Source organism: Ostrinia nubilalis, chromosome 12 (assembly GCF_963855985.1).
Source record: "Ostrinia nubilalis chromosome 12, ilOstNubi1.1, whole genome shotgun sequence".
Classification (NCBI taxonomy): domain Eukaryota; kingdom Metazoa; phylum Arthropoda; class Insecta; order Lepidoptera; family Crambidae; genus Ostrinia; species Ostrinia nubilalis.
The window spans coordinates 9,062,126-9,089,687 of NC_087099.1; the positions used below are offsets into that span (position 1 = coordinate 9,062,126).

General features: G+C 37.3%; 2 protein-coding genes across 2 annotated transcripts; one reads left to right on the top strand and one right to left on the bottom strand.

The window, feature by feature from the left end:
* On the top strand, window positions 1–5,680 carry LOC135076905 (non-structural maintenance of chromosomes element 1 homolog). The gene is made up of 5 exons (XM_063971416.1): window positions 1–199; window positions 275–573; window positions 917–1,075; window positions 4,919–5,055; window positions 5,338–5,680. Exons 1-5 carry the CDS (start codon window positions 103–105, stop codon window positions 5,498–5,500), a joined length of 855 nt encoding a protein of 284 aa, XP_063827486.1. The 5' UTR covers window positions 1–102; the 3' UTR covers window positions 5,501–5,680.
* Window positions 5,673–27,117, bottom strand: LOC135076906 (uncharacterized). Its single transcript, XM_063971417.1, has 29 exons — window positions 27,016–27,117; window positions 25,888–26,947; window positions 22,728–22,968; window positions 22,442–22,559; window positions 22,103–22,356; window positions 19,717–19,746; window positions 18,679–18,832; window positions 18,288–18,511; window positions 17,201–17,417; window positions 16,650–16,846; window positions 16,264–16,428; window positions 13,359–13,565; window positions 12,809–13,013; window positions 12,341–12,524; window positions 12,027–12,204; window positions 11,335–11,556; window positions 10,883–11,050; window positions 10,677–10,775; window positions 10,335–10,421; window positions 10,138–10,241; window positions 9,684–9,733; window positions 9,288–9,486; window positions 8,722–8,940; window positions 8,218–8,359; window positions 7,690–7,834; window positions 7,199–7,377; window positions 6,600–6,821; window positions 6,063–6,146; window positions 5,673–5,924 (listed from the first exon to the last, which is right to left on the bottom strand). The coding sequence occupies exons 1-29, from the start codon at window positions 27,017–27,019 to the stop codon at window positions 5,763–5,765; spliced, it is 5,520 nt and encodes a 1,839-aa protein (XP_063827487.1). The 5' UTR covers window positions 27,020–27,117; the 3' UTR covers window positions 5,673–5,762.
* Window positions 27,118–27,562: the final 445 nt, after the last annotated feature.

Genomic DNA, 27,562 nt, shown 5'->3' on the forward strand with positions numbered 1-27,562 from the left:
TTCGCGGTCGATTGCTTGCTGAAGAAAATTTGTAAACAGTCGCCTTTTTGTTATTATTTTACCATTTAATTTTAATACTATTCAGATAAATATCCCGCCGCTATGTACGGGAAGATACATCGGTTCCTTTTGCGATCAATAGCTAGTCGCGGTGTAATAACACTAACTGATGCTCAACAAATTCTCACTACTTTTACCGGTAAGTAAACAGAAAATACTTTGCATTTCAATCCTTTCTTGTGTATACTTTACCCAGCTTTAATTTTACATCTAGATGAAGAATTGTCTTCAGTCCAAGACCTCGTAAAAGAAATAAATGACGAAATCAGACCTCTGCAACAAGCCATCAAAATAACGAACGATGAATTGACCAACGAAGAAGTGGTTATATTTCTTTCTCTGGGCTATGATGATGCTACAAAATCCCAGAATATATTTAACGCCACGGAGCTGGAGTACTTCAGGGTGCTAATTGAGCAGATCATGACGACAGAAGCGAGACAGATAACTGGTATACATGCTATCAATTTGGTTGGAGGTATGAAAGCCTCTTTTACTAAAACTGATGCCCAAGTAAGTGTACAATGTGATTCATTTTTATTAACTTACTTATCAATTGAAATTCTGGACATAAATCAGCTAATAACATAGACAATACTCTTGAACCAGAAGTAGGTAGGATTAATTATCTATTCATCATTCTGTTACCTGCCACTTCCATATCCCTATACCTTGGAGAAGGCTAATTTTGGCCCTAAAAATAAAACAGAGTGAAATATGGTAAGCTTGATATGAAAACTTTATTATTGTTACCACTCACATGACAGATACTAACTATTCAGACTAATGTTCATTTATTTACAAATGAAACATAACCATTGCATTTAAATCTCAAATAAAGTTCTGATAATTCCAGAAACTTCTCAACACTTGGTGTAGAATGAGATACCTGGACAAGGACCAGAATAACTATGCTTTAGGAGTGCGAGCAATCCACGAGTTTGAAGGTTACCTTCGTCAGAACATGCCAGATACAATCGAGGAGTGCTGTCTTTGCAAACAAATTGTTTTTAGAGTAAGTACTTACCCTATTATGTTACATAAGACAAGGTCCAAAGGGTACCAAATTCCCAAATCAAAAAGTCACTGATGCAGATTGTATATGTCAACATGAAATTGTAAACTCTGTCAGTTTATAATATAACGCGTTAGATTGTAAACTAACAGTGGGTTAGGTTAGGTTAGATTGTAATTTAACTACGTCAGATTATAATCTGACGGAATTCACAATTTTACGGTGACATATACAGTCGTGGTCAACTAATTAGGGACGTTATATGACTTAAACACAAGACCGTCTCTCCAGTCCGAAAAAAAATAATCTTCACGAGGCTTTGTAGCTTGTGCCTATTAATAACAAGTAAGGACAATGGGCAAAATGGTACCCGGCTCCAATAGATATGTGTCTAGTATCGTTTGAAAGGTCTTACCAAGATGAACAACTTTTACTATGACCACCAGCCCCAGATCTGGTTGTGTACGAAGATATACATACTTTTTTGCAGAATGGTACCCGGCTCCAATAGTTATGTTTGTAGTGTCATTTGAAAGGTCTTACCGAGACGAACAACATTTACTATGGCCACCAGCCTCAGATCTGGTTGCGTTCGATGATAAAGATACTTTTTGTGTAACCTAAGTATCATACAGTATGGAAGGCAGACGCGCTCGGGGCAGGGCACCGACGAGATGGTCGGACGCGGTGAGGAAGACGGTGGGCGGGAGTTTGCATCGTGCGGTCCACACAGCTTATGACCGCAGTCTGTGGAGGAACACTATCTGTGGTCGCGATCCTCATCAGTGAGGGACCGAGGAAGAAGAAGAAGAAGTATCATACGTGTCCATCGTATGGTACTTAGGTTATGCGAGGCAGGAAGGGTTTACTGCTCCAGCATCCTTCCTTAACTCTATTATTATTAATGGGGATAATTGTGAAATAAATATGTTTATTTAAAGAAGTACTACCCCCTTATTAATAAAAAGTTACACCTAGGAAGAAACTTGAATTAAAATGACATTTCCATACCAAATGACAATTTAAGCCAGAGTTCAACTAGGGTGTAACTTTTATTAATAAAGGGGTTAAAGTTTTATTACTTCTTAAGGGTTTTATTATGGTTTGCTAAAGCGAACAAACCCACAAGACCCAATAAGTTCACCCACAAGATGGACCGACGACCTCATAAAGGTAGCGGGAAGGCGCTGGATGCAGGTCGCCACCAACCGGCCATTGTGGAAATCATTGGGGGAGGCCTATGTTCAACTGGACGTCCTATGGCTAAAATGATCATGATGATGATGATGAAAGCGAATAAAGGGCTAATAGCTTGGGTAGTTCATCCTAGGTATAATCCTTTCCTTTTCAAAGCTTCTTTTAGTTATATTAATAGATTGTAGTCATAATACATACTCGTATACATGGATGATTGTGTTATACTTTCATTATAATACTTAGTGGAATTACTGCTTTCAAAACGTGAATTAGAACTGGCCCCATAGCAGACATTTTCCTACATCTAAAGGCCTTTTAAAATATATATTGGTTATGGCTATTGGAGCGGGTACCACTTTCCATACATTTGTGCCCATCATCCTTTGGCTAGTATTCTAAATATTTAAAGGCCAGAAAAGAAACTAGCTAGTTGCGATCAATATTTTTAAAATAAATAAATCATTGCCACCTACACATTTATTGACCTAGGGATGGACAACTAATTAGGGACACGTAACACTTTCACTGTAAATGTAAATAAATTGGAAATTATTTAAGTGTTTATTACATAAAAAGTTTTCATTAATAAATATAGAATACAAAACAAAATCATCAAACGTATTTTTATAACCAATATGGTTGGTTTTGTTGGTTATAACCATTTGACATCGGCGCGGCATGGATGCAATCAAATCATTACAGGTTTCTAAAGAAATATTATTCCAAACACCATTAAATGCCACGAAAAGCTGATTTTTAGTGCCAGTACGTTGAGCTGCAACTTTTTCCTTCGTTTCATACCATAAGCTCTATAGGGCTTAAGTCTGAGTTGTTTTCGGGCCAATCTAGTACCGTCACTGACTGTTGCGCTAGGAACGATAAAACAGAGTACGCGGTATGTTTTGGGTCGTTATCGTGTTGAAATGTTCATGAGACTGGTAAGACTTCTTCAGCATACGATAGCATCGTTTTCTCCAATATTTATTTGTAGTGGAATTGCTCAAGTTTAACTTCAGTTCTTTTTATACGTTACACTCTATGTCCAGAAAAACAGCCCCAGATTTTTATATTGCCGCCTGTATGTTTCACCTGCTTCTTCGTTTACTTTGGTATCATTTCGGACTTTACAGGTCGTCGCACGTATTGTCTGTCATCGGATGAAATAAGATTTATCTTGATCTCATCAGAAAACAGCACATTTATCCATTGAGCAAAAGCCTAATGTCCATACTTTCTTGCAAACGCCAATCTTGCTTCTTTGTGTTCCATCTTCAGTAGTGGAACTTTTCGAGGAACTCTTCCTACAAGCTTTGCCTCCACCAGTCGCCTTCTGACGGTCCACGCAGATACTCCAGCAGTCGGTTCTGGTCCAAAAATCTCGCTCTTGATCAGAACGAAACCCTTAAAGGGATCTCTCTTTGCGAGGGTGACCATTCTGCGATCATCTTGTGGGGTTGTTTTTATTGGCCTCTTCCTTCTAGTCATACTTTCTGTGGTTTCATGATTTTGAAATAAGCCACTGCATCGTAGATTCATGTTTTTGGAACATTTCAGATGATCTGCAATTTACCGGTATGGCCAACCACACTGAAAAAGATTGATTATAACTTAGCGCATTGTTGCTTTTCTTTCAGCCCATTACCTTTAATAATTTGATGAGTTTTTAACTCGCAAGATAAGAATATCGCTTTTCAAATTGACGCCGAAATTACAAATGAACAGAATAAAAGTTATTACTTTTTATTTTTTTTAATTTAGAAGGAAAAACTTAAGCGTCCCTAATTAGGTGGCCAGACCGTCCGTACCATAATTACCGATTCATGTGATTTGATTAAGATTTTTTATTAAGTTAGTAAGTTTTTTTGTTGTTATTGTATTCTGTTAAATAGAGTACTTGATAGTCAATATGTTTACAAAGTAACAGCCAGTAATATTGAATGAAGCTCACAATAATAGGATATGAACACTTAGTATTGCTTAGTATTCTATCTGTCCCTAATTAGTTGACCACGACTGTATATTACTATTTTACCTCCCTTCCATTATTAGAAAAGAATGGAGCTTTAAAACTATAGGCCAACTATATTTGTAATAAAGTTGTTATAAGATTATGCAGAATATGATTGTTCTTGTTTTAGGCCTCAGCCTCGAACTTAGCGGGCAGCGGGGCGGGAGCGGCGGCGGCGCTGGAGCGGGGCGGGCAACGCAGACCCGTTCTCGAAACAAGCGGGCAGCTCGCGCGGCGCTTTAGCGGCGAAGTGTTGTGTTCGGGGTTGTGTTGTCGAGATATTTGTTTTTATTCGCAAACGAAATGTCTGAACAACGGCGACAATTTTATTTCGATTCAAATTTATTCCTAACGCTCGATTTATTGTGGGCATAAGAAGGAGTGCGCTCTGCCCGCTCGTTGCCCGCTCCCTCGCCGCTGCCCGCTCGTTGCCCGCTGCCGCCCCGCTGCCGCGCCGCTGTTTTCGAGAACCGGTCTATTTGATTTTACGCATAAGATCCTGCCGCTCCCGCGCCGCCGCCGCCGCCGCCCCGCTGCCCGCTAAGTTCGAGGCTGAGGCCTTAGGTGTTGTTCTATCTATCCAATCCTTAGCATTTGCTATAATTATGTTATTAATATTTCTACTTAAAAACTTTCAGGGTTGCAACTGCTTATCCTGTGGGCAAGCAGTACACACCAGGTGCCTCAACAAGTATTTGGAAAAAGTGGAGAAATGGCCGTGCTGTAAAGCTGACTTCAGTGCTGAACAGTTAGAGCAACTTCGTTGTGCGGAGGTGTAAGTAAAAGTGTATTCTTTAAATTTTATCAATTTCTCTATGATTAAAGTCTGTGGAGGAACACTATCTGTGGTCGCAATCCTTATCAGTGAGGGACCGAGGAAGAAGAAGAAGATTAAAGCAATATTGCCAGTTTATATGACTTGACATTGATTAATGTTTCCTAGAATTGTATTTCATGAAATTGATATTCTAATTGGTACTCAAAATTGGTTTTGCTTAGTGTGGGACTAAATGGTGCTACGTTTAATGTTCAAGGATTAATAGATATTTACTATCAGTTCCAGGTTGTCACAGACTCAGCAGATTGATTTGACTCAACAAAATGAGGAAAATTCAACAATGCTACAATCACAGCAGTCTACGGAAGATATAACAACCCAAGATATTATCCCGGAGATATCCCAGAGGGTTACCAGGAAGAGAAAGAGGCACTGTGAGTGATAATCGCTACCTTTGAAGTAGTTAGTGTTGTAGAATGCTACTGATTTATGTGTTGATTATTCTGATACTTCGTTGAATACTCATGTACCTAATTGTGATTTAAGCGCCTAAGAAAACAATGTTGATTTTAATAAGTGATAGGTTAAAGTACAAATAAAACTTCTTTAATTTTTCCAAAAATACTTATTTCATTTTATAGTATTTTAAGAACTAAAAACTAAAATAAACTACTCATATTCTTAAATTAAAACAAACCATTTGTCTAAATTGCTAAATAGACATTTTCAACTTTCTTTTTTACAATTTTCGCTGATCTGGGATAGAAATCCAGCAAATACTTCCATTGTTCAAGCTTCAAATACACAATATCGACCACAGTCCTAGCTCGGAATGAGAAATGGTGAGCCACACCTACATAAAGTCCCTGAAATTATACATTTTATATCAATTTTACAAACTCAGGAGCAGATAAAGATCAGTCACAGTTTAAAAAGTAACTTCTAAACTTATAACCAAATTAAATTGAATAGGTGCAGTAACACTTAGACTTGTGGTTAAATACCTGTGCTACTCCAAAACTGTCTTCAGGGCCTAAAATATCGTAAATTGATTCAGTCAAATTGGGATGAACAGTTAGAACTTCGACCTGTTAAAACAAATTTAAATCAGTTTAAAAATAGGAAACTGAATTTAAATGTATCTCTATTACAACTCACTTTGAAGATACACTCTAGAGCATTGGTTCCCAAAGTAGGGGGCGCGCCCCCCAGGGGAGGCGCAAAGACCTTTATAAAAAAATTCATAAAACTAATTTATTTGCTTAAAAAAAGCACTTTTAAAGGGGGGCGGGGGCCATCTGTGTACTTAAGTATAAAAAACCTGCGGTCACTGAGATAATGCATTCCAGACTGCTCGATACGACAAATAAATAATCTTGACTGGAGGAGGGGGGACGCGGAATTTTTTGTAAGGTCGAAAGGGGGCGCGTCTTAAATAACTTTGAGAACCAATGCTCTAGAGCGTAAGAAATCGTTACAGTATTTAGTTCTTAGAAAGCTCAGAGCTATATGTATAATCTCAAACTAAAACTTCTCCATACCTCGCCTCTATGTATGAAGTAGATGCACTGGTCGGAATCCCCGCATTGGACGATATAATTCCCCGGGAAAAACACGCAATGTTTCATCCACATGGACAGCATCCTCTTGAAATCGTCGTCCGCTTTACTGAATATAATGGACTCTCTTATGTGAGACCCGTATAGTGCTTGCATAATTTGACAGCGCAGTCGGAATGGTAGTTGAAATACTAGTTCAGGCATCTGGGAAGATTATTTTAGGTTGATGGCAGGACGTCAAGACACCAGTATTGTTGACTGTACATTATACCTCATGACGTGGTAGTATTGTGATTCTAACAGGTGCTTTATTTTTTAGGAAAAAAATATAGTCTGATGTCATGTCCACTGTTATCAATTAAGTTCATTTTAATTCTCAGCAAGAATGCTTCTTGCCTTAACTTTGATATTGATACAGTTTATCCAACATAGAGAAAGAGGTAGGACTTTAAAATTATACTTCATATCATAATGTAAAATAAAATTATTATTAGACATACGCCTGCGACAAAAGGTGGACAGATGTAAGGAATAAAGGTAGGAAGCCACTGGATGTAAGGCGCCCTGAACTATACACCTACCTGCCGGCCTTGCTGTCTGTTCCACAGTTCACGAACGTAGTCCCACATCTTGTTCATTTGGTGGTCACTTAGGTCCATGTCTCGAAGCCCATCTCTTAGCTCGTTTATACCATAATCATAAGCGATCCGCGAAGACGAATGCGCTGTGATCATCGCTGACATTTCTGATATTAGAAGTCCTGAAAAAAGTATACTGTATTGATGATAAGTTAAAATGTTTTAAATAACGTAGGTAAAGCACTGCCACTGTTGAATAATTGTACAGTTGGGCCTTCAAAATAGAGGCGTTAGGAAGCGATGCAGTAGCGCGCTTGTCGCACCACTACTAGTTTTCATAACAAAATTGTATGAAAACTAATAATGGTGCGGCAAGCGCGCTACAGTGGCGCCACTGTAGCGTTACGTCACTCATCTAATATTAAGACACCCTTAGGCTAGCCATTGTGAAAAATACAACAGTTTATTAATTTAGAAAATAAGATAGAAAATACCTGTACAAAACTTGATTATAATAATGACAATGATAGTTTCTATAGCTTCAAAGTCATTTTGTGATGAGACGTCGCCGGTTCCAGTGATCGTTAGTAAGTTTATCATGTACCACAGAGCCGCCACGTAGATTGAGAAATAATTTGCCTGTAAATATATGCTTATAAAATAACTAATTTGCCTTGATTATTGTTTGACCGCAAGAGATATCGCTTGACTAGACACTTTCTAGATTTTTCAGTTCATGTGCGAAGTTAGGCTAAGAACTCATGGCGCGATTTTCACCCGCGCCCGCGGCGGTTGCGGGCCCGCAGCTTCTGTAGACAGCAGATGCTTCTGTAAAAACTAATGCACAACTCACGACGCGGTTTCAAACTAGGGTCTATCGTTTTATCTTTGCCAGTGGCACCAACTTGTGAGAAAAAAATGCAATAGTCCTAGTTTCAATAATTTTAATGCGTACCAAGTGCAAGAACGGTTCAGACCTTGAAGTCAAGTAATATTAGAATAACTGTATTTGCTTAAGTTACCTGTATGTATTTGGATCGTAAATTAAGTTCGTTTTTTGACATCCAGTTAGCCGAAGTACAGTGCACTGGAGTTAGACATGACAGTTTGAAAAATAGACATGCGTTTACGTGAGCCAGTATTGATGCCCATATTCCTATTGACCTGAAATAAAACATTAGGCCTATAAATAAGAGAGGCTTCAGTTCAGTTATATTGATGTAGGTAGTAGAATTAAGATGTAAATTGATAGGATACACTAGGACTACTCCTTAACACCCCTTTTGAATTTTGGAATCTATTTGTGCTGCTTCATTTATTAGATGCTAAATGCAGTAGCTTAAAACATAGTGTACCTACGTGAACATAAGAAACCCAGTGATTTAAGTTTTTTTTTTTCTAAATTCGATGGTCATTTTCAGTAATTTACAATTTAATGTAAACTTTATAATTTAATAAAGAAACTTCTCGATTAATTTAACAGAATTGTCATCAATCAAAAGTAAAAATAGCAGATTTATACCCACGTTAGTTTGAATAAAAGATTAGCCGAGCTGATGTTGTTTTTCCTTGCCGAGTGTACTCTGTAGGTGAACAGGTATGAGACTCTAAACAACTGGGGAGAGCGTAGGTAGACGAAAAATGCGAGTTGTATGGGCGGAAGCAAGGGCAAGCCGAATGCTAAGTAGCAAATAGGTATGTTCGCAAGGAAATCACGCCTCCGTAGGTATACTTTTGAGAAGTACCTGCAATTTCAACATCGATGTTACAACAATATTTTTTTTACTCTACAAAAATGTTTCGTTACGTACTTCCGCGAAAATATATTTTAGCGAAAAGACACTTGCGCGAACGGCATTATCGTGAAAGAAAAAAAATAAGTAATCGTTTGCGCTATGTGTTTTCGCGATCGTGTCTTTCGCGCAAACATTAATTTCCGTTTGTCCGTAGGCGCAAGCAAATGGCTTTTCGCACTTGTGTATTCACGCAAATGTCTTTCGCACAAGTGTCCTGATACGGACAAAAGCAATATAGGCCAAATACATATCAACATAATGAATCTTATTTAAAATAGAAGTTACAGTGAACTCACATCTCCCTAACTTTCTTCGGATTCAAAATATAATCGCCGTATCTGTTCATAAACCCGCTGTGCATGTCGAGAAATAGTTTGTACCAAAATATTACATCCAATGTCACACAGATGTATAAAAAGTAAGGGATTGAGAGAAATGCCATTTGATATACGAGCAACATGAAGTCAACATAGGCAAGAATCAGCGTAAATTGATCTGCAAACATTAATGGAATTATGTCATCGGTTTAGTCAACAATGTAGGTATCTAATAAAACTGAAGATGTATGAAGAACGTAAGTTGTAAATCAGAATTTCACTTTTCTAAATTCCTACTGGGTGATCCAGTATTCCTGTATCAGAGGTTTTGCTATTATAGACAGGAATTACCAATAGATACGAAAAAGGATTTACCCATGAACATGACCAATTTGCAGTCTGGCAAAATACTGCTACGAAACCACCTGCAAATAAGCAATAGGTAAGTATTAAAATGAGTATTAGCATTGAAAGCAAATCAAAAAGGTACTCTCAAAATGTAATAGGCAGGCGGGTAATATTTCAATTATTTGCTATTTAAATTGTTTGTTGTTGTTTTGACAAGGTGTATTATTATTTTGAGTGACCCCTACAATAGTATTGCATGACAGCAGAAAACTAGTTTTCTGTGGTAGAATAAGTAGAAAAATCTGTAGTACACTTGCGATAGTAAATATGCATTGACGTAGATTAATCTTCGTAGATAAGGTATATCTATATTAAATGATTTCCGCATGGTTTTTATACGTTTATCCTTATGCCCAGGTGTGAAAACTGATACAGTATTTTGTCTCACGAATGTTTTAAGACGGAGATAATAGAATGAAACCTGTGTGGTTTTAAAATCAGGAATGTAGCTCCAACGTAGTCTACATTTCCTGCTGATGTGATAGATCTTGAGCCATGGGATTCGGCTATACTCTTTTCTGGACTCTGGAAGTTGACAAATCTCATTAAAGCCCAAAGGCTTTGATCTGAAGTGAAAGGTGATCTGAAGTATTATACGAATGATGGAAGGAAACATACTTCTACAAACATGCTGAAGTCAAGATCGTCGAGTCCATCGTCTTCTTCATCGTCACCAGCTTCGTATGAAAGAGGGTATGTCTCAACCTGTATTTAAATTGTATTATTAATTTTGAAATACAGCCGGCTTCTTAATTGAAATGCAGAGCTTGAGAATTCTCATTCTCTACCTAAGTATGAACTTAAGCCTATTTTCGTTTCTGAATTGATTTGAGATTACTTAAGCTATTCTCAAAGTTGAATCTCTCAATTCAGAACAATTAAAAATGAGCACGCATTAGCTAAGAATTCTAATTCAGAATCTAGGGAATAATCTTAATAATTCTATTGTGTTTTACTCACCTCCAAACTTGGTCTTCCAGACGTGGTGGTAGGAAGAACGTAGTCTTTTGCTGCCGAGTCGACCGACTGTTTAACTTTCCTAAGTACGGACGGATAGCTCTGAAAGAACATGAACAAACATAAGTACTGGTTATTTGGTAAGTATGTAAATATTGTTTAATTTATGTAGATGACATGATTATTGCAAAATTAAGCTATCAAGAAACCTTTAGGAGAGCGTAGAAATCGTGTCCTTTAATACACAACAAATCGATGTTTCTCGATGCGATGACGTTTGACATGGTCAAATACTTGGATGCACCTCTGATATTTCCAAATATGCCGCCCGGCCCCATACAGGCTTCCACTTCATTAATATCCGATATTATGTCCACCTACACCAAAGTTGTGCAAAAAGTTTTTAATAATGTTCCACTCAAAATTTTAGTATGTTAAAAACACACACAGTTATAGGTCTAGCGCTTAAGTTAGTGCCTGAGATAATAAATAAGCGGCACGGGAGGGGTGACATTGACATATTATGACGGGTGACATATAAATCTGAAGAAGATCTGAAGTCTCGCTGACGTTTGATGTTACAAACACTTCACGTGCCGCTCCCATACCCCAGGCACTGTCTGAGTTAACAGCTACCTAATATGAGGAAATAAAACTGTACCTTCCCCCGATAGATAATATACATTGAGTTGATAACTTCGTTGGCTCTTATAACCATGTAACCTTTTTGAAAGTATTGCTCTTTGAGTTTCTTCGCGAAGGCCCTGAAGAACGAATACTCAACATCCTCGAACAAAGGTATCTCTCGCAGCGTTTTCTCATACATATACAGTACTGCATCTTCGTTCAGATTTGCATGCAGTTTACCTAGTATGGATTGGTGCTAAACAAGGATAATTAAATATACCTTTAGCTGTTATTATGGGTGATTTGATAACATTTAAAAGCAAACAAGGTGATTAGCATAGCATTCTAACTCTACTTGGTAAATTGTCATCAAGTATTTTACATACTTATTACTATACTAAACGGCGTGAAGGAAATAACCGTATATTTTGGTATTGCTGATATTAAATAGCTAGTTCCTTTGCCAGTATTTGTCAACAAACAGATTTGTATGTAAGTTTATTTAAAATTTGCTGTTTATGCAATGAACCAACGTCATTCGGAAAGGTGTATGGAAACCGCCAGATGTGGAGATTTATTTCTTTTATTTAGTGCTTTTTTTTGCGAGATTTATACACTAAAATTATCTTTCTTTTTCACTCATGCCAAGACGCTAACGTGTGCGAAAGTGATATGGATATATCGTTTAAAATTTTATTCACTGCACCAAACCAAAAAAATCCTTACCGACCATCCGCCCGTTCTCTTCCATTGATATTTCCAGTAATCTATCACAGTCTTTTTCAGTACAAATGGCACTTTTTCTCTGTTCAGAAATAATTCCAGATGCTTTAAATTCTCTTGGAATTTCGTTACCACTTGATCTGCCATTGCTTTCAGTGATGCAATTTTAGCGTAAACGTATCTGAAATAAAGTGTCATACTTATATGATTTTGCAAGGGCCATTATTGCAAAACAGGCACATATAGACATGTGCACTTTCGTATCATCTTTAAAGCCATATAAAATTCAAAATCAGATAACTAAAATGACTTTATACCCAAAGAACAGAACTCCATGTATGTTGATACAAATGGAAAGGATCATGTGGGTGTTGTCTTGCGCAGTGATGTCACCGAAGCCAGCCCCACTAAAACTCGTCGCCGCCCAATAATAAGCCAACAGGTATACTTTTGCCGGGGTTAGGTATTCTTCTAATAATGTTGGCGCGTCAACCCAAGATCCTTTGTGAAGGAAATAAATAATAAGCATACTCACTTATAATATCCTAGATTCAAACTAGTGTACGGTATGTACAGTCATCAGCTTATGAGATTGTTGCATGACACTATAAAATTACGTGAGATGCCACAGAGGAGTATTTCAATATTAATACAAAAGTCGAATTTGTTTATCTGGGTGATTTCTAGATGAACAAAGGCGCAATTCCTAGGAATCCTAGGTGAACATAGGCGACCTTAATCTTATCTAATGCGAATAATTTTAATTAACTTTTTTTTTATTATACCTCGTTGGCAAACCATGCAACCTTCAGGATGGTACGTTGTGTTCATATAAGGTCCTTTCAGGGACAATCGTGAAATTCTGTCTTCGAAATCATCGGCGTTAGAAGCTGTCACGTATCTGCATGACATGGTTATCAGCATCGATGCATACAAGTTAAGGAAGAAAATCGTCAGTAGAAAGAACTGTACGACACTCATCAAGTAAGCCTGGAATTAAAATTAATTTTATTTTATTATCATTGCTAAGAGAAGATGTTTCTATTGAAAATGCCACTGTCTCAAAGGAAACAGGCCACGATATTTTCTTAGTCGGACGACTGCAAATCCACTGAGCTACAGAGGACACAAAGGTCGTGCATTCGGTTTCCACAAGCGGCAGTCTTTACAAGTAAAATACCTATCATAATTACAATATTGAAAGCCCTAAAGCGAAATCCAAGACCTGATCAGAAAATAAGCGATTCCATTTTCGATAAAGTCGGAATGCACGCTGAAAGTAATATGTAATGTTTTATTATTACACTATCTAAAATCTAAATAAAATAAAAATACCCGTTTCAATGCTGCGATAGATTCCGCCCAGAACGCAGCGTAAAGTTTGTATATTTGTAGCACGTTGACCATTCTTAATATGCAGTGGAATACGTGATGGTTGGCTATGTGGTCCTCTTCCGTATGATCTTCATCGTGTTTAGGTACGAAGAGCTTCCATATCGCATACCAGGGAAAGCATGTCAGAAAATCTATGATGAAAGGGCCCTGTAAAGCATAACAAACAAGAATTACTTTCTTGTATTTGGCTGACAAAGGTGACTGAGTTTCTTCCGCCACTTTTTGATGTCAAGAACGAAGTGGTCTTAGGGCAAGCTATATTTGGGACGTGTATAAGTGCCCTACAAAGGACCTACGTACCTACGTTCGGTCTAGTGCAAAACTGAGTCAGAGCCTGAGGCATAGGAGCGTGTTTTTGTAATGTCAAACGTTAGCGAGACTTCATATGACGTCCCTCCCATGCTGCTTATACAGGGTGTCCCGTAATGTAACGTCAAGCCGGAACTGGGTGTTGAGACAAGTTGTGCTGGTTATCAGAAAAATATAAAAAAAAATCTATGTGCCATATTTTAAAAATAATAGGCATTTAAAAAAAATCAAAAAATTCTACTCCAGGTGACGGTCCTTTTGCTCGTGTTGCCACAAATCTTCACTTTTTCCAAATTTTTTTTTGTTATGTAACCCTGAATAATGCTTCTCTAAATTGTTATCAAAAAAAATAACATACGGGTCGAATTGAGAACCTCCTCCTTTTTTGAAGTCGGTTGATTACAAAACCAGCTGCTCCAGCTTGGACGAAAAAAATACATTATTCCCAAAAAAAATTTCAAAATAAAAATTTTGCCTAGTTTAAACTGACTGTACTGAAAAAAAATTGTACTACGCGAGTATGGCAAGTGACGTCATAATTTGGCGCATTTAGTAAGGATTCCAAAATGGTATAACACTTGGTAAATTCTTGCTGTAATTGTCGACAATTTTTGGTTTTTTGGAAATAATCCCATTTTTAACTTTATCTACCTTGGTTAAAAATTATTATTCTAATGAAACCAAAATTCAAGTTTCTGTGACTGACTACCGTACAATCAGTCACAGAAACTTTTGTCACCATGACAGTAATTAGTAGTTGACATACTGTGACAAAAGTCACCCGTGCGCGCGCGCCTTTACTACCTGCCCTGCCTGCACTTGTACTTGGTAACAGGGATAATAAGGATATGAAGTTTCGGTTATGGATACGGTTACGGATATTAGAATAATATTATACCGGTTTCGGTTACGGTCACGGATATGAAATCATTTCAGATTATCCGAAAGTCTCGGATAATTTCGGTTACGGAATTATTAGAATTTCAAAAATGTAGGTATAATACAAATAGCAAGATGCTGCGTGAGCGTGACCCACATAGCTACTTTATGTACCAACTAAGACGACACCTATGTATGATAAAGGTAAAACAGGCTGGCATATTAGATGGTGCCAGCGAATGCCAGACAAGTTGGTAACAAATATTAAGATTTAAGGTACAATTCCAAGACGGGCCGCAGACCGCAAACTGCAACCGCAAACTGCAAAACTATGAAATCGGCAGCGCGGCATTGCAGCTGCGGCGTGTATACTGCAAATTTCATAGAGTTTTGCAGTTTCGCCTTTATCCGAAACTATCCGTAACTTTTGAATCAGTTTCGGTTACGGTTATGGACGTTTTTTTATTTCGGATATCCGATAGTTTCGGTTACGGTTACGGATATCCATAACATCCCTGCTTGGTAAGATGGCCCTCTCCGTCCCGCTCATACCTTTTAAAATGGCTTCTCCACCTCACTTAAGCCAGAAACTTAAATTTTGGGCACATTAGAATAATATTTTTAACCAAGGTAGATAAAGTTAAAAACGGGATTATTTCCAATAAACAAAAATTGTCGACAATTACAGCAAGATTTTACAAAGTGTTATACCATTTTGGAATCCTTACTAAATGCGCCAAATTATGACGTCACTTGCCACACTCGCGTAGTACAATTTTTTTTCAGTACAGTCAGTTTAAACTAGGCAAAATTTTTATTTTGATATTTTTTTTTGGGAATAATGTATTTTTTTCATCCAAGTTGGAGCAGCTGGTTTTGTAATTTTGATAACAATTTAGAGAAGCATTATTCAGGGTTACATAACAAAAAAAAAATTTGGAAAAAGTGAAGATTTGTGGCAACACGAGTAAAAGGACCGTCACCTGGAGTAGAATTTTTTGATTTTTTTTAAATGCCTATTATATTATTTTTAAAATATGCCACATAGATTGTTTTTTATATTTTTCTGATAACCAGCACAACTTGCCTCAACACCCAGTTCCGGCTTGACGTTACATTACGGGACACCCTGTATACTTCAGGCACTTTCTGAGTTTTGCGCGTTAGACCTGTAACCAAGAATTTGAATTAGAATGAAAGTTAATAGTGTGGGCTTATGAAAAAGGTCATACGAATCTATCAAGCGTCAAGTATTTTAAGGTTGCCGCCCTCGTCGTTAAATTCATTACATCGCGTGAAGTCGTATTTTATTAGGATGACCTATTATTATAAATACTCATATTCTCTGTAACTGTAATTGCTGATTCAATTCTATAAACAGCAATAGCACCAGTAGACGTCCGTTGGCCGAAATGATGATGATGACGTACTTACTATCTTATTTTTACCTCCATTCAGGTAATAAAAAAACTTTCGTTATTAGTTTCAGCCAAATGACGTTCACTGCTAGACAAAAGCCCCTCAAGGATTTCCATAACGACCGATCGCGCCGCCCGAATCCAGGTATTTCCCGCGACCTTCACCAGATTGTAGGTCCACTTAGTAGGAGACTTGCCTACACTACGTCTTCCGACTACTAAGTTTAAAAAAAACTTACTGTTAAGTAATTTTTGGCAGTTAAATATGGATGGTAAATCAACTGGTTCTTCGTTCCATAATAAGCGACATGTAGCATCAGATAGAGATCAATATAGCATATTGCCTCAAGAGCTACTATTGCATAATTAAAGATTCCACATAATGGGGCCATAGACACAACTATCTGTAATTGGAAATGATTTTTTGTTAAGTTGAGTACTCTTAAACGCAGCTCTAAGTATCGTAAAAGAAGAAAGTGTAGGTAAAAATTATGTGCAATAAATCGGCGCTATCCTTCTCTTTCAATTGAGCTTTTATCGTAGATGAGTGAGAGAGACAAGGCTAAATTAAATTATAATTATATGTGATGCTCTTTCTACACATACAGATTAAATTAAACATTACCGGTACTAAAATGCATAACAGAAACGCTGTAATAATTCTGCCAAACGCCCAGAACTTCAAAAATATTCCATTTGGTTTGATCGCAATCGGCATAAGTAAATACGGTGCGAAATGGTTCAAAATGCGAAATTGTGAGTATGACTTGATGTAGCTTTCTCTCCGTTTGTGGTAGTCATCATACACATTTATGAAGGAATCTGAAAATACAACATACGATGAATAATACTGTTATTTAATACGTTTATCTTTTAGCATGCTCCTTTTAGTTGACTCAGACGCAGGTAGACTTTATTTTATCTTATTTTCATATGTGACTAATAATTTGATTACGTGTAAGGCAGTTTCTGCAACTGGCTTCTGATCTTAGAATGTTTTATTAATATTTTAAGCCCATCCATAAGTTGAACCCCCACTTAAAATATTGATAAAACATTCTAAGATCAAGACTCAACTGAATCGCGACCTCATAAAGTCAAGTTGTTACCAACCGGGCGATGTGAAAACCATTGAGGGAGGCATATGTTCTATGATGTTGATTTTAAGTCACTTACTGTTCAAAAACTCCTGAAGGATATTGGTAATCTTGACTCGTGGGGGTTTCCTAGTGAGGTTGCTGTAATGCTTTAAATAAGCACAAGCAGCGTATTGTGACTTGGCCTGCATCTGTATGCTGTTAAGTTCCTCTGGCGTTAGAAGGCCTTCATGCTCTTTCATATCAGGAAATAAGCTTAATGCTGATGTGTAGGCCCAGTGGCTAATACTTATCAACTGTAAAGAATCAAAAATATGCGATTTGTACAGTCGCGGAATGAAAAGGTTCGTCACCTTAGTGTCGGTTTTCGCATGCACTAGGTATTGTAAGAGTCAAACCTGCCAACATAACCGTGCAAGAAACAGTGCTGCTAACATTTAAATAAATATGACGTTTGCTAACGAATAAGGTTTTGCTTGTTTATTTTTCTATCCCATCAGTGCAATGTTACAAAATGTAGTTTTTTTTATTTAATAGATAATGGCAGGTTGAACCAACAAGAAGGTTTTAGTTTATCAATCATAATAATCTTCTTGACAAGTTAAATCGTCAAACAACTTTGATCTGAATAATTTTGAACTTTACTGACGAACAGTTAAAGATCATTTTCTCTAACTCGAGATTATTCTGTAACATAGTTTCAAAATGTAATATGTGCTCGCGATTCGTTGAAGGAATCAATTTGAAAACTGACGAACCTTTTCATTCCGTGACTGTACATGCAAAAAATAATTACAATGGAGTGTGTCTTGCAGATAAGATATAGGATAACTCCCACTCTTACCGTGGATGTCGTAAAAGGCGACTAAAGGGGTAAAATATTCGAAGTTGGAGTTGGAGTGTTAGTCAATTCCTCCGTTCATCAACCACAGTACTTCCACTGCTGAACCTATGTGCAATATGGGAATTCTAATGATTCCCATATTGACCGGTCGGTATAGCGGCTTGCATCCAGCGCCAGCGCCTTCCTGCTACCTTTATGAGGTCGTCGGTCCACGCTGTGGGTGGACGTCCCATGCTGCACTTTCCAAATAATCCATTGGCACTTGCTTAAACTAAATTATAGAAGGTGCAGTGGAAGCTAAACGACCTGATGAAGCACAAACCTTGCAATGGGTCAGCGTAATCACAGTACTAACAGCTGGTACGGCATATAATAGCACCAGCAATCCTAAATGGTTTCCAGGTCCGATGACGCGTTCCTTCTTAGCCTCTTTCATCTCTGGGGATGTTACTAGGCAATAACCGCTTTCTATAATGTAGAGCTCTCTAGTAACTGTTCCACCGTAGTATACGATTTCGCCTGGTGGAAGAATTATGTCTCTTGCAGCTAAAAATCACAAAAATGGTCTCAATGAGAGATATTGTCACTCGTAGCAAGTGTAGGCTTAAATTGACCTTGCGTTAAATTTATTTAATCTAAGATGTAAAGTTTCGTTGGCGTTGAATTTTTCGACCGTAGAGAGATAGATTTATTATTCTACTACTTAGACTTACTTTCGGTTAATGTTTGAATGTAAGCGATGTTTTTAACTTGGAAGAATCTTATCGAAGTTAGCGCTTTGAACCTAGCTTGGTGTAGCACTTTCTTCCTCAGCTCAGATGGTATGACAGTACTTTCTAGCCAATTCTCTTCAGTGAGTTCCACTCCCTGGAATAGTCCCGAAAAACTTTTTAAAGTCTTGGCAACGTTTTCAGACCAGCATAAATTTATATTGAGGCATAAATTATAAATTAGTCATAGACTAAATTTACATAAGTGACGAATAAGTAGATTTCGTAACGTTTACCGAATTATACTGCCACTGTAGCTCGTAAAACGCCATTATTCTGGATTTGATTGCCGGGTGCATATTGTTCTCCTTCATAAACTTGTCTATGGTTATGATCACTTCCAAGAAAGCCGTTTTGGTTCTGTACCAAATTAAGTTATTATAATATTTGAATAGAAACTAACTTAAATTATGTCTTATTCGGTGTCATTTGTGAAGGTAATAAGAAATATAAGGAAATTGATCCTTATGGTAAATAGAAACTCTTTATTTAACAAGACTGTGTGGTGTTATTCTATCTATAGTTATAGCGCTTAACTGAGTCATTGCAGGAGGTATGGGAGCGGCACGGGAGGGTGTTTTTGAGAGGTCAGCGAGACTTCGGATATGCTTCAGATATGTATGCTCAGAGAATTTAGTGTGTTTACATCAAACGTCCTTACTAGGGAGCGCGTTAAAAAATACATGTCATTTTTAGTTCTTGAAAGTTTCCGCTAGGGGCGCTGTACAGTCCGTCATACATTTAATGACATTTTTTACGCGCTCACTAGTGAGGACGTTTGATGTTAACTCACACTAAGCCCTCTGGCACGTCATACTATGTCAATGTCACCCTTCCAGTGTCGCAGGGCTATACCCTGTATGTAGAGTAAAATCACTAAATTAAAAAAATAAATTACCTAGACCAATGTGTGACTACAGCTGAGAATTCGGACACGCAGTATCCGATCAGTAGTACTCCATATAGGCTGAGAAAAGCCACTAAAGCCATGTCGAATTGGTCACCAGGCGTGTAATCACCATACCCCACTGACAGGAGGACCGTAGTTGCAAAGTATACTGACGTCACTAGTGGATATTTGGTTCTAGAAAAAAAAAGTCAAAGTTATTCAGTACTTGGGTCTTTTCCAGAGCGCATAAACACGTCCCAAATAGCTCGCCCTACCACCACTAAGCTTAGGGACAACATACTATGGGCTGATGTTGAGAAATGGCAGAAGAAACAGTCACCTATGTCAGCCTCTTTTTCAATAAAATACATCAAATAGGACTTACACTAAACAAGATATGTAATGCATAAGTGCGATCTAGGAAAATCCACGCACTCTTGTCATTATTTGATTTTGTTAAATGTTTTTCACGGTATGGGAACTATACGGAAATCTCATGATGTTATCTTATGCGACTTGATAACATTTGTAATTTATTACCGAGTAGTTAAAGTTAAATGTCAGCTTTTGTTACCTTCTTTTATTGATTATAAATCATATAATTAATAAACATTATGACGATGTTACGATAAGATTGTAAAGTAAATCTCAACTGTAAATGTCAACTAGTTTCCATTGATATTTTAATGCTTCTGATGTGGTAATTAATTGTCGAATACGTATTTACAATCTATTATTATGCCTGTTATTACGCACTTATAGCTACTCAAAGAATAAGGTAGAAGCATATTTATTTAAACGTTTCTCTGATATTTTACTAAAGTAACTTACTTGCTTGACGTCACACCACTTATTTTGTTTTCCCAAAGCAAAGCCCTACTGAACCACGAGTTTTCAGAACAACGGCTCACAAAGCAGGACTCCATGTACAATATTACTCCACACCAGTAACATAATAGACAAATGTAGACGCAGTATTTGGCCACCTTAAAATAAATTGTATTAAGAAAATAACGATATTCAAAATAATTAAGTGTGACGAAAAATATTAAACTGACTTCAAAAAAGAACACAAAAAAATTAGAAAAAGCAATTATTGTTACCTTCACGATCAAAGAATTCAGTAACAGCTTGCGTTCAAGTTTTTCAAAAAAATTCGACAGTCTCCACACTAGGCATAATTTGATACCTTTGCACAGGTAAAATAAGTGGTCTCTATAACTGTCGTCGTAATTTACAGTTTTGTGAATCGTGACAATATACTCGAACGGTATAATAGCAATCACATCTAGATAAAACCCTAGGGTGTTCATCCTATAGTTCAAAATGCTTCGTATGTTTGTTAAATAGCTTTTCTTTGTTTTCACAGCTGTTACAGAAGACATAACGACGTTTAGTAGCAGCGAGATGGTGATTAGAATCTGAGTATAGAATAGAAGGCCGCCGGGAAATTTTCTCTTGATGCCGATAAAGTATGGATATACAGTACAGATGTAAAATACTATACAGAGCATGTAATGCTCCCAGTATTTTACTAGGTAGCAATCGTGTTCCAAAACCCAAGGAAACGAGGAACTGATGCAGGTAAATAAGGTCGTCTTTTTCTTAACATGTTCAGATAAAATGTAGAGATCTAAGCAGTTACTGTCCAACTCGTCATCTTTCGTCAGGTCTTCATTAGTTTTACCTGTGAGATAAAACTTAATTGTGACATCAAAGTCAACAAGGTATTGTTTTATATTTAGCTATCATAATAAAATTTAATAGCCACGATAGCCGAACGGTGAAGGGGTCGGAGTGGCCGACTCGAGATCCGAGGAACGCGGGTACGAAACCCACCGCCGCTCGACTATCGTGGTGAGCCCACTCGTAACACAAGCTTATTTAGCTTAACACGATGGGCTAATGGGACTATTAGTAATTTGGGCAATACAAATTGCTAATAATCTTTAAAAAAATGAATTAGCACGTGACATTGACGCGAGTGGTAGCTATACAAGTATACCACGTGGCCTTAGACTTAATGTCCATAAAAGTTTCTGGAGTATTGAAATTTATGATTTTTTGTTTGAAAATGTGTACCAAAAATAACCGTATCTCGACACTGATGAAACTTTTCAACGGACATAATAACGCGTTGTTCGACGCGTCTAACGTCTTAGGCCCATCTACCTACCGGTGTCAATGTGACGTTTTAATTTTGGGACACCCTGTAGATGTAAAAGATTGCGACTTTCCATATTTTTTATAAACGCTAATGTGTACGAGAAAGTTCAGAGATACACAGAGCTAAATAGGAGAATCAGGATCTAATAAACTTGGGGTGATCGCACCTACCGCAAACTGGCACATAGCCCGCCTGTCACTCGCGGTAACAAGTAAGGTTGCAAATTAGATACAGGTATGTACCTAGGTTGGTTACCTATGCAATCGGCTGGTTTGAAATACATTGAAGATAGTCGTAACAATTTTTAACATGCCTTGAACGTATCTTAGCTTGTCCTTCAGACATTTAATGCTGCTCTTCTTTCGATCCTTCGAGGCGTAGATATTCAAGGATAAGGCAGTCTGGTCTCCCCTCGTTTTCCTTTGACGACTCCTCTCAATCCGTTCATTTATTTCTTTCTTTATCTTATCGATCATTTGAGGATACGTGATCATCAATTTAATGAACTTTGTCTTGTCCAGCACTTGACACTCGACGTACGTCGCCGCTTTTACGGTACATCGAGCTGAAAGTGAAATTGTGCAATTAATTTTACAACATTTTTATTGCAAGTAACTGTCAATTTTCTAATTACATGTACAGATTATTACCTGGTATGTTGTAAACCAGAGATATTTCTCCGAAGCACGTTCCTTTTGAAAATGAAATCATTGGACTTTCGTCATCTTCATCCGATAGTAATTCTAGAACTCCACTCGTGATACATACCTACAATTAAATATTATTTTTCCGCGCAAACGTCTCATGATCAGACAAAATTACGTAATGTTTAAATGGGTGTGGTCTCACCGTGTATATGAAAATGATACTGTAAAAAACTTCCATATTTTACGTAGGTGTATAATGTGGTAGGTAAAGTTTATTGTAATCAGTTACCATAATAGTCTTGTTATGATTGTGCTTGTAAACAATGTCGCCTGGTAAATAAAACTGGTGACTCATGTCCAGAGAGAGCCTTCTAAGGAAGGCTTCCGGAAGCTTTCGGAATATCAATGAACTGTAGAGTGGTACAGCGTTCAAGTCATAGCAGATCTCCATTTGAAGAGGATACGGCAGAAGCTTCAATAGTTTCGGCTTGAACACACCGGACTTTTGGTACCATAGATCTTCGTAGTATCTAAAACACAGATTAATAATAATAACAAGCGATAAACTTACAATCCCAACCTCAGATCATAGAAAGAGAATAGATATGAAGTCGCGCGTAACTACAACGAGAACCAGTGTCCCCACATTTCCCCCACCACAGCTCCCACACACACATTCAACTGTGTAAAAACAAAGCGACTGAGAGTCTACGACAACATGTGCAACCGGCTTAAAAGTGCTGTGATTGGCCAGAAGGCGTGCCTTATGGCCAATCAATGGCCGCGTGACGTGACGCACACTTTGAAAAAAGCAATTAGAGAGAAGAAAGATAAAATGGAGTCGATAAGATATCGATACTTTAAATCCTGGGGGCAAGGCTCGAAATTGGTTTAAAAAATGCTTGTATGAAAACCTTTTTATTATATTATTATGTTCTTTAACGATTTTTGCATAAAGGAGTCAGTTCCATTTTGTATGGACGAAAAACTCAGAATCAATTATTGGGACTAAATGAAGTTACCTTATATTAATTTACCCCAACCAAAGCTCAATGTCGTTATCGATGGAGTATAGAAGTTATACGGCCGAATACTGAAACGCCATTTAAATATTTGACGGCTTCTCAAATAGTTAAGCAGCTCCTAAACTTACATTTCGCATACTCAAAACAATATCTGAGCAGTTCTCAATTTTTAAGCACCTCTCAAATTAAGTTGCACTCAAACGCCACTTAAATGAATTTTCGCATACTGAAACGCCATTCAACGCTAAGCATTACTCAAACAACTGTCAAATCGTCTTAAGCAGCTGTTAAATTTGAGAGTGCTTGCGCGGTATCTTAAATCCTATTCTTATACCTAAATCGACCTAAATAGTGGTAAATAATGTGTGTCATCGTTATCATTTCTTTCGAGCCTCGAGGAAATACCTAGATCTAATCGCAGGAACGCAATAAGGCTGAATGAACGCTATTGAAAAATATTATTATAATGACATGCAATTCCGAGCGAGATTCCGCGTCTCTAAAGAAACGGTGTTGTTTCTGGATTCATAATTTGGAAGCTCTTTGAAACCCCTCACCAAACACCATACAACCAGTGGACCAAATACTTATTATAACCCTACTCTTCTACGCAACGGGAAGTTATGAACGTGTACTAGGTGATATCTTCCACATCTAACAGCCAACTGTGCATCGTATAGTGCACGAAGTAACAACCAAAATAGCTGCTATGAAATCGCTTCACATAAACATGCCTATTTCTTAGGAATAAGGGGACATCGCATAGCAGCATTTCCAAGAGTTGTTGATTTGTCAATTTGATGCTCTGTCAAGTCAACAATGATAATTGTCAATTGTGGGTACGTTTCGGTTCACGATCGCCACTATTAATACAGATTTCAACAATAAAAAGTATCACCTTTAAAATTATTTTTTTAATTAAATAAAAATGCAAGCATTAATTTTTTTATATGATAAAACGAGATTTATTTATATTAAAAACTAAAAATAAACTGTTCTCTGTTAAGTTGATTGAGTATATTTCCATAAAAGACAATACATAACCAAACGATGCTGCGTGTAATGGATAAAAAACGTAAAGTTATCATTTGTGTAAATGAAAACATACTTTTTTTGGTAAATGTTGCCAGTAGGTAAACATTTGAGAGCTGCTTAGCTGATCACGGCTTCAAATCCGTTGAGTGGCGTTTGAGAATACCATTTAAAATTGAAGGATACTTAAATTTAGGAGCCCGTCAGCTGAGTGACAGATTTGAGTAGTGTTTCAGTATTCGGCCGATAGACTGACAAAGTTTGTATGAAAAGTCATGGGTTAAGTAGGTACTTGCGATTTTTACCAGTATTTACAATATTGGTAATATATTATTATTTACTTTAATAATAATAACAGGATCACTGTAATTATTATTAACTACTATCGCGCATTAACTTTTTAATTATGGCGAAATTCGTACCGCCTATGTTTATCAAAAATAATGCCTATATTAGGCTTTCAACTAACTCTTATAGTAATTACATAGTTGACAGTTACTAATCCCTTCTACTATTGTTATTGTTTTTGTAAAAACTTAAAAATCGCAAGCAACTCATGATTTTTTCATTCAAAATTAGAAAATAGAAAATAATAATTTACTTCTGTTTATCGATAATAGGAAACCGTATTAGAACACGAGCCCTGCACTATGTTACGACCGGCACATGCGGCCGTACTGTGTATTTTCACGCGTCAGTGGATATCGGAAGAAATAAAATACATTGCGCAGTAGTTACGCATGACATAAAGTGGTTGCTAACTAAATCGTCAATGTACAACGTGTTTGAATTTTTATCACCACTAATTTCGATATCGCAGTAAATGTCACGGCACTGAATTCGTTCGTAAAAATGTTTAGTTTTTTTTATTTATAAGCAAAATACCAATGGATTTGCAATACTTACATGTGGTAAATGACTTCATTGTTCCTGTAGTTCTTCGTTTCACTTATGTTATTGCACGTTACGACGCATTATTCAACAATATCGGAGAACATTTCCTCAGTACGACTGAATCGCGACTAACCTGGCGTCGCGGGCGATGTTCGTTTCTGGGCATATCGCGGAGACACGCGCCACGCCCCCGTTTCACATCTATTCCCTTCTATGATCTGAGATCCCAACTAATCCCAACTAATATTATAAATGCGAAAGTAACTCTGTCTGTCTGTCTGTCTGTTACGCTTTCCCGCTTAAACCTCGCAACCGATTTTGATGAAATTTGGCATAGAGATAGTTTGAGTCCCGGGAAAGAACATAGGATAGTTTTTATCCCGGTTTTTGAAACAGGGACGCGCGCGATAAAGTTTTTCTGTGACAGACAAAATTCCACGCGGGCGAAGCCGCGGGCGGAAAGCTAGTTAAAGATAATTATTGCATAGATTTTTTTACCTTATGATTCGCTTAGTGGTGTCCGGATCCATTTTGATGAGCGCAAGGTGATTTCTGATTTTCATCAACTGTCTTACATAAATGGAACGTCTTGTAGTAATAGTTATGAACTGCGAAGTCAAAGACCCAACAAAAACGATTGTTGTTAGCAGAAACCCCAACAATATAGCTGTGATTGCTGTAATCCTTTCGGTTGTGGTCACAGGGTACAAATCACCAAGCGCGTTCGTTGTTAGAAACATTACAGACCAATATGAACAAACGAAGTACCAATCAAAGGTGACCTCTGTCGGCAAGTATATTGCTGCGGTCGACCACGACGACCTAACTTTATGTATATCGAAATTTCTGTCTGAAAATAAGTACCAAACACAAGTCCAAGTATGAACAGACAGCAGAAATAATATCAGATATTGGAATAGAAACGTCGTCCATTGATTACTTCCTGCTTGAGATGACTTGTTATAAAAGTACTCTATGATTCTGTAAACACGGATCAGGGCCATAATTGGTGCAATCGCGTAATAGTTGAACGAAGTCCTTTCGTAGTTTACTAAGTAAAGAAACGCGTATGGCATAGCTAGAACAACATCTAATATTACTCTACTGGTTTCAGGCTCTACGAGATTGAGGGTTTTTCTCCACTTCCTGAAGAACTTTAGCCCGAAAACGATCGTTACATCCAAAGAGAAAATGAAGTTGGAACATATCACAAGAATGATGATCCAAAATGGCCGGTCCTTCGGTTTGCAGAAAGTGTACATGGATGATTCTAACAGGTACGAGATAAAAAGTATCGTCAATATGAACACTTTCCACGCAGGATTCGAATATATCATCAGAATATTCCGCAGCTTGCTATTTGTGAATTCCGTTCTGGTTTCTTGTAAGATTGTGTAGGTTTTGTGCTTCTTTTCTTCGTCGATTCCATAATTGACATCTTGCTTATCAATGTCAGAAATTCGACCAAATGTAGTAGAATTCAAGAATATTTCGTCCTTGTCAGCTCTTCGCCTATATTTGTATACGTCTAGTGAACCTTTATCTTCTTCGTCACTCTCTAAAATAATTTAAACTTTTTAATATCGAGTTACATAGCACATAATTTTCCACTGCAGAAAAACTTACCCATTTTATATACGCCGTTAAAGTCAAAAGGAAGGCATAAATCAGCTCTTGATTCTAAATCTGTTAGATAAATTACGTCAATACTGCGATTATAGTAATTGGCAAATCTAGTTGGCTGTAAGTAAATTTTTCATGGAGATGTGACACAACCAAGACATCTTACGATATATGCTTTATACTTATCAATGTGTAGGAAGGTAAGGTGGGATGAATGTTAAAGCTTATGTTTTATTTCCTCGTAGATAACGTGGAATTAGGCATTCAATTGATAGTTTACACCAAGCTTGTGATTTTAAAGTCGTTCTACAAGGTAAATTACTTTAGAAAGTTTTCTTGATCTTGTTTTATAGCGCAGACTCTAAAGCTTGTTTTATATAGCGACATCTGTGTTCGGTTAAATGATTCGAAGTTGTAATCAAAGTTAACTGTCATAAAATCGATTAAGGACAATAGGTGTAAATCGCGTCACTATAAAAGCTAGAATTCTCATGCTGCCTTAATGATATACTGATCTAGTTGGTTTATTATGATTAAATCTAGTAACTTA